At 54.9% G+C, this 6,957-nt stretch overlaps 2 protein-coding genes across 4 annotated transcripts in view; one reads left to right on the top strand and one right to left on the bottom strand.

The window, feature by feature from the left end:
* Positions 1-3,939, top strand: part of M1AP (meiosis 1 associated protein) — an 83,651-nt gene extending 79,712 nt beyond the window's left edge. The window contains exons 8-11 of the mRNA XM_059405758.1: positions 335-541; positions 1,625-1,765; positions 2,260-2,271; positions 2,772-3,939. Coding sequence (XP_059261741.1) covers positions 335-541; positions 1,625-1,765; positions 2,260-2,271; positions 2,772-2,942 — 531 coding nt within the window. The 3' untranslated portion in view covers positions 2,943-3,939. The remainder of the gene's footprint in view (positions 1-334; positions 542-1,624; positions 1,766-2,259; positions 2,272-2,771) is intronic.
* A 97-nt stretch (positions 3,940-4,036) lies between these two features.
* DOK1 (docking protein 1) lies at positions 4,037-6,929 on the bottom strand. Of its 3 annotated transcripts, XM_059405759.1 has the most exons (5): positions 6,795-6,929; positions 6,177-6,476; positions 5,916-6,009; positions 5,535-5,719; positions 4,037-5,291 (listed from the first exon to the last, which is right to left on the bottom strand). In XM_059405759.1, the coding sequence occupies exons 1-5, from the start codon at positions 6,852-6,854 to the stop codon at positions 4,479-4,481; spliced, it is 1,452 nt and encodes a 483-aa protein (XP_059261742.1). In that variant the 5' UTR covers positions 6,855-6,929; the 3' UTR covers positions 4,037-4,478. The 3 variants fall into 3 exon arrangements, with proteins under 3 accessions (XP_059261742.1, XP_059261744.1, XP_059261745.1); XM_059405762.1 differs by lacking the exon at positions 5,535-5,719 and having other exon boundaries at positions 5,183-5,291; positions 6,795-6,924; XM_059405761.1 differs by lacking the exons at positions 5,535-5,719; positions 6,795-6,929 and having other exon boundaries at positions 6,177-6,263.
* Between the last annotated feature and the right edge of the window lie 28 nt (positions 6,930-6,957).

Consider the following 6,957-nt stretch of genomic DNA (forward strand, 5'->3'; position numbering starts at 1 on the left):
AGTTTGAGTGGAAGGCAGAGGCTCAACCCACTGGGCCACCCAGGCAGGTGTCCCAGGTGTGCTCATTTAAATCAGGCATGGGAATAAGGCAATTTGCTGTGGTAGTGCTTTAAGGGAAACCACTAAACTCCATGAAATGTGGAGTCAGGATTGTTACAATCATCTGTAAAGAGCAACTCAGCCAGGAAGTCCCTCTCTCTCTCAGGCCAGAGTAAAATGGTTTGGGCCTCTGGGCACCTCCAGAGGAACTTGGGAGAGTCTTGATGGGGGACTGATCTTTAAAACATGCCAAAGACTGAAGGTGAACCAGCATTTACATATGTCCTTGTTTCAGAAAAGAGAATGGCTGCTGTTGGCCAAAGGGGAGCCCCTGAGCAGAGGACACAGCCTGAGGCAGCCTGCCAGCACCTTCTATGTGATTGTGCCATCACGCTCCCCCACTCTGCTGGTGAAGGCAGTGGCCACACGGGAACTGATGCTGCCCAGTCCCTTCCCGCTGCTGCCTGAGGACCCACCTGATGACAGCCTTAAGATTGTGGAGGCAAGTGGAGCTCAGATCTCATGGAACAGACAGAGGGAGAGAAGAGTTGGGGGTCGGAGAAAGGGATGAGGGAGAGGAGCGAGCCTGTGGGGGAAAGGACTGGAGTGCAAAGGGAGAAGTGGTTTTGCCAAGAAGGTGGCAGAAGGTCAGTAATGTAATGTGTGTCTGTGTGATGTTGTGTTCCCACCGGTCTTTCTCTGCATTGTGTGTGTGCAGAGGTGGTGTACCTGTTTGTGAGCATCTATTTTTGTTGAGGAAAAGATAGCCAATGCAGGACCCCAGGATAGGAAGGGCTTCAAAATGAGACACCCAGGCATCAGAGGGAACTGCGCTGCTGGCTATTTTCTCCCCCTTCTCTCGGTCCTGCCCCTCCTCTCTTCCTTGGACCTGGATTCTGGATTTCCTCTGCCAGCCTCCCTGGGTTGAGGGCAGAAGGAGGGGCTCTGGGCAGGGAGAACTGGAACCACATCACTGCCGGATTGCTGGCTTATGTGCAGAGAGGACAGAGCCTGGGATTGTGTTCTTGCCTTGGCGGCCACGGGCATACAGAGAGAGGTGGGCACGAGTGGCCGTGGCTTGCTTAGCGTCTCACTTCAGGGCCAGTGGTTCCTGGCACAGGATGTTGTGGCCGGAAAACCTGACTGCTCAGGATTGCTGCACTTGTGTGTCCTCGGGCTGTGCTTACCTAGCAAGCCAGGCAGAGAACTCAGTGTACTCACCAGGCAGACTGGGTGCACCCCCAGGCCTCGGACACTGCCTCGCTTATAGCCATGCTCACTGGCTCCCTTGTAATCCTCACAGCACTCCAACCCCTCTCAGGATCCCATGACACACTTCTTGGGACCAGAGTACATCCTGTCCCTAACTATTCAAGGTTGCACTCTTGCAGGAACTGTACATCATCACAAGCACTCAGATCTGGGAGCGAGGACACCCAATGGGACCCACATCTATTTCGGTCTTCAGTGAAGCGCTGGGTCTTCACACATCCTCCAGCTTCTCACACTCCAAGGTCTCTGCCTGACATCTTGTGTTCTGTGACTTCAAGTTCCCTGGGTAAGGCTGCTCTTCTCTCTTCCTCAGAGCTTGCTGGACAGCCTGGAACTAGAGCCCTCTTACAACCCCTTGCAGGCTTGGAGCCATCTGTACTCACACCTGAGCAGCACCTTCATCAAGCCTCAGGGCCGGCTCCACCCAAGCTGGGAGAGCCAGGCCCTGAGAAAGGTACGGCTCCCTCCCTACTACCCTTCCTCCCCACAATGCCCAGAATCCCAGAGAGTCCTCCTACCCTGTCCCCAATTCCCCACTCCCTGCAACCAAGGGAATAGCCCTCCTCCCTGGATCTTCCCTGGGGGAAGGGAGAACCAAGCCAACCCGAGAAGAAGAAAAAAACCCGCGCTTTACCCTAGACAAAGGAAATTAGAACCCCTGCCTGATAGGGACCCTTTTCTGCCTGGCACTGGGTGTTTACATATGGTAATGTTTAGGTATCTTAACTGTAGCACTTATGATAACTCATTAGTCATTTAACAGACCATTGTCCCACTAAGCAAACTGACAGCACTGAAACCACAGCTTCTGTTTAGAGAAAAGGCTAAATGGAAGGTGGAAAAAGAAATGCCCAAAGGGAAGGAAATTAGCATTTACTGAATACCAGCCATTTACCAGGTTTTGTGACAAGTGCTTTCACATGTGTCTTTCTCATTTAATCCTCACAGCGTCCCTGCAAGGTAAGTATTAATGCTTGTTTTACAGATGAGGAAATGGAGGCTGACCAAGGTTAGTTAACTAGATTCAGGGCTTTAGCAATGAAGTTTAAAGAGAGAAAAGGAATTGAGAGTGGAGTTGTTTTTCTGAAATTCATATTCTATAATATTTCCCTTTGCCCCTAATTATCTTTTCCTAGTTTCTCAGTAACAGAGACTTTAGAAACTCCTCCTTTACCTTAGCTGAAGTTACAAGAGAAAGAGCTTTCCAAACTATAGTCAGTCTAGAGATGGGAGCAGAACCCACCGTGAGTTTGCTGGTAGGCAAGCTAACAGAGGAGGGACCCTCAGCCAGGAGATGGGCACTGTGGAGAGGAGCCCAGGGGACTCAATTGCCCTGGAGCTTGAGGCTGTCACTCATGGAGCATGGGAAGGAATCAGGACATGAGGCCCAACAGGGAACAGAATAGGAGATCAGGAACTGTGGTCTGGGCTTCAGAGAAGTCTGCTTGCTTTCTTTGCAGGCTGGGCAGTTACAGACAAACCGAGTTCGAGCCACAGTGGCCCCCCTGCCTATGACTCCAACCCCTGGAAGAGCCCCCCAGATGCCAGCAGCCAGCAAGTCTTCCTCAGAGGCCTTTTTCTGGCCTTCTCAGGAGGAAGTGGGGGAGGAGAATGAGGAGGAGTATTCCTAGGGACCCTGAGTCCCCAGCACCAGAGCCCCCATGCCCTGCTCAACCACAGCCATACGAAGGCTCATACAGTGAATGGCTTTCTGTGGTCAGACTTGCTTTCTGTCCACTTGAGCCTCAGTGAGCTTCAGGTGACTGGGAAACAGAGCCTTCCCCTCCTCTGTCTTCAGTGCTGCCACCGCCCCCGCCCCACCACTCAGGCCCAGAAGAGACACACCTGAACTTTTTCCTTCTCCAAGCAAGAGTTCATTTTCTTTTGGATCATTTGATACCTTTAACGCAGATGAAGATTAAATACCCAGTAAGTCTCCACCATTGTTAGGAGCATTCCCAACCCTGAATTTCTCCTTCTAGTTCCCTGTGAGCAAGTAGATGAGGTCAGGTCAACTTGAGGAAACTGGAGCTCAGGAGGCAAGGACAAGGTTTTCAGAGCTCATGAAAAATAAGTACAATTGAAATTTAAGCCTCATTCTGAAGCCTGTGCTCTTCCCACTACACCCACCACATAGCAGTTCCCTTGAACCTTCAACGAGAAAAATGGTTGGTGCTTGACTACTTATAGGTAAAGTGTGTGTGCATGTGTGCATATGTATATGAACGCATGTGTGTGTATTTTTGTATGTTGGGGCAGGTGGTGTCATAGAGCTGAGAACAGGAGGAAAAGATGGTGTGAAAAAGAGCTATTCCCTTCCTATTCTCCTGTCCCCATGCCTTTCTGCTGACCCTCCTCATCCATGGAATAACCACTGTTTATAAAATGCTTAATCTGTGCTTTAGACTGCACTAAGTACTTGAGAAACCTAACTCCTTTCACACAAACAATGCTGTGAAATAGAGTCTGTTGTTGGATTTCCCATTTTACAGAGGGGCATTGAGAGAAACCGAGGGTTAGAGATGTTATACAACTCGCCCAGCGTCCCAGAAGCAGGCTCTAGCCCAAGTGGGCCTGACTGGACCACCCAGGCTCTCATTGGTAGGAGAGCTAACAACACTGCTCAGTTAACTCACCTTCTTCCTTCTTTGGCCCCTGGTACATTCTGACCCCCTCCACACCCACCCAGCATGCCCCTCTGTGACTATTCACACACAGAGACCTCTTAAACCCAAGCTGACTTTAATGAGATTCAACTTCTTAAAATCTAGGTCTCTGGCAAAGAACAATGCAGGGGTGAGGATCCGGGCCCAGTCCAGCATCACCCTAGAGCCTCCATTGCAGGCCCCTCTAACTGCACCAACTCAGACCAAGCACCCCTTTTCACAGACCTAGTCCAGCAGCTGTCCATTCCTTTGGGGAGGATAACTTGGGGGTGCTGGTCTCTCCCAGGTCCCATCCCTCACCCCTGCCAACTGTCCCACTTCCAGGACTTCTTGAGATTGATCATCCTCCCCTTGACTCCCCTGATCCCTCCAGTCCCCTGGCTGGCTTACACAGGACCCTCCAGCCTTCTGGTCCCTGCAGATTCTAATAGGTTTCTTTGATTCCCCAATGCCACCTTCCTATGGTGGGTCCTATCAGCAACCTAAGCCTTGCCCCACCTGTCACGTGGAGTCCTCTGACTTGACCCCCGTCCTGTCAGCCCCTGTTCTAGACAGCTCACAGTCCCAGCTCCCTGAGGCTCTGCTCTTCTGGACCTGGCTGTACAGGACAGTGTCTGAGCTGTGGCCTTTGCTGCCACCACCACCTGCAGCTCCAGGTTCAGCGAAGGCCAAGCCCCGGGGCTTGGGAGCGGGGAGGGGCTTTGTGCTCCGGGGCGGTGGCACAGCGTAGTCATCAGTGGCAGGGTTGTAGGGGAGCTCATAGCCCTCCTCCTTCATCCGAGCCTGGCACCACCATGCATCCTTGGGCTCCTGAGGCAGATCATAAAGGCCCCGGGGTGCAGCCGGGGCCAGGCCCTCGGGTTCATCATAGATGGGGTCCTCTTTGGGGTCCATCAGTTTGGCCTTCAGCAACTGCTGCTGCACGTGCTCGTACAAGTCGCAATAAAGAGATTTCTTGAACGGTACTCCCTCCCCTGCCTGAGCAGGAGTGCTGTCCAGGGGATCTGAGTATAGGGAATCCAGGGAAGGGCCTGGAGGAATGCGCAAGGAGTCTAAGGGTTCAGCATACACGGTGGGAGGGCTGCCCAGGAGCTCCTGAGGGCCAGGCAGGGATGCCAACTTCCCCTCTGCCACTTCTCCTTCATGGGAATCAGCTTTGAGACTATCCTGCCCTTGCCCGTCCTTTCCCTGGACCTTCTGCCGGTGAATAGCAGTCTCAACAGCCTGAAAGATGTCATTCCCCTGTGCGGTCTGGAAGGTGAAGGTTCCAGGGCCCGAAGGGCAGCGGCGACCAGCCTCAAAAGAGAACATGACCTGAAGAAGATGTGGAGGAAAACACGTTACTAGGAGCCAGGAAAGGAGATGAGTCACAGGGCCTGCCCAAGTATAGACCATCTACCAAAAAAAAAAAAAAGACTACCTGGGGAGGGAGGTGGGGTCATGGGCTAATCAAGGAACCATTATCCAGAGGACAGAGCTTCCTGCCTTCCAGTCCTGCCCCACCCACCCACCGCACAGCCAACCCAGAAAGTCGGTGCTCCCTGACAGCCTCCGCACCTTGTCCCGGCCATAGCGCCGCAATAGAGTGTAAGGCCAGAAAAGGAGCGGCTCCAGTATCTGACTCTGAGTCCCCATGGTCAGGAGAGTCAGCCTCTCCGCCTCCACCCTCAGCACATAGGAGCCCTGCAGGCCACAACGCTCAGCGGCTTCGGTCCTCTGCACTGTCACCCAGAACTGGGATCCTGGAAGGAATACACAATTAGATTGGCCGGACTAGTGGGTTAGGACGCTGGGGAGGTGGGGACAGGTTGTCCAGTCACTTGGAAACCAGCTTCAGGAGCTTCCAACTTCCCCATGGGTCCCTGACCTTTATCACTCCCTTCCCAAGGACACCCTTCCTTTCCACCCCATCCCTGTCCAGGCATCTCAGGCATCTACCTTCCCAGGTGGGGCTATACAGCGAGTTCTCCAGCATCTCCAGGGCAGAAAGCTTGGGTGGGTTCTCCGCAGGCGCCAGAGCCCAGCTGCCTTTCTGGGGTAAGAACAGAGAGTATCGTGGACCCTGCAATTCCCTCACCGCTATTCCCAGGGACCGAGCCAGCCTAGGCGCTCTGCTGCTGTAACCGCCCAACCCCGCGTCGCCTCTAGGGCCCAGTGCATTTCGCCCCAGCCCCTCTAGGGCAGCCCGGGCCCACTCACCGGAAAGGCATTTCGGCACAGTGTTTGCACCCACGCAGCGCTGGACGGCGCGTCCGCCGCCAACAGGTGGGAGCGCTGCGCGGTGTCCAGGCGGAAGGCTGCGGCGCCAGGCTCAGGGGGGCTCTCCACTGACACCGGGACCACGCTCACACACTCCGCCAGACGAATCACCTTGCAGTCCAGGCGGCGCGAGCCCCCTCGGCCGCCTCCAGAGCTCGACCCCTTGTGGTCGAAGAACTCGAGCCGCGCTACGCCGTGGGGACTGGCAGGATAGAGTACCGCCCAGGTCTTCCTCCATCTCTGGAAAGAGAGAGACGCTGGGGAGGGAGCGGTCCGGGCCCCGACGGGAAAGGAGAGACCAATTCGGGCAGACTTCGGGTCTGCAGCTTCCCGACAGGGGGCGAAGTTTCCCGATAAGGATGCAGCTCGGTCTCCCCAGAACCAGAGAGGGCATACCCCGAGGACCTTCTCCCGAGTGTGAAATCAACTTCGCGGGAACGTCATAGGGCTCTCCAGCTCCCGGCCCGCGCTCCAACTCGCTGCTTCCCCCTCCTCCCTCTGGGCTCTACAGTCCACTCCTAAGACTGATGGGCTTCCGCAACCCCTGCCCCCGACTACCTTGGTACCGAAACGCTGACTTTGCAAAAAGAGCGGCCCTTCCATCACGGCACCGTCCATGGCCCCAGGCGGTTCCTTCCGCGCTTCCTGGCCCTGCGGGCTAGGGGCGGGGCGGGGGCGGGGCCGGACCACCGGAGGCGTTCCCGCCCCTCCCCCGGCCCCC

Source organism: Mustela nigripes, chromosome 7, assembly GCF_022355385.1.
Source record: "Mustela nigripes isolate SB6536 chromosome 7, MUSNIG.SB6536, whole genome shotgun sequence".
In the NCBI taxonomy this organism is placed as follows: Eukaryota; Metazoa; Chordata; class Mammalia; order Carnivora; family Mustelidae; genus Mustela; species Mustela nigripes.

Coding starts and splice junctions, on each gene's coding strand:
- DOK1 (XM_059405759.1), bottom strand. CDS start 6,854: ATGGACGGTGCCGTGATGGAAGGGCCGCTCTTTTTGCAAAGTCAGCGT. Junction 5,720..5,915: donor GTATAGCCCCACCTGGGAAG/GTAGATGCCTGA, acceptor TATTCCTTCCAG/GATCCCAGTTCTGGGTGACA. Junction 5,292..5,534: donor GGCGCTATGGCCGGGACAAG/GTGCGGAGGCTG, acceptor CATCTTCTTCAG/GTCATGTTCTCTTTTGAGGC.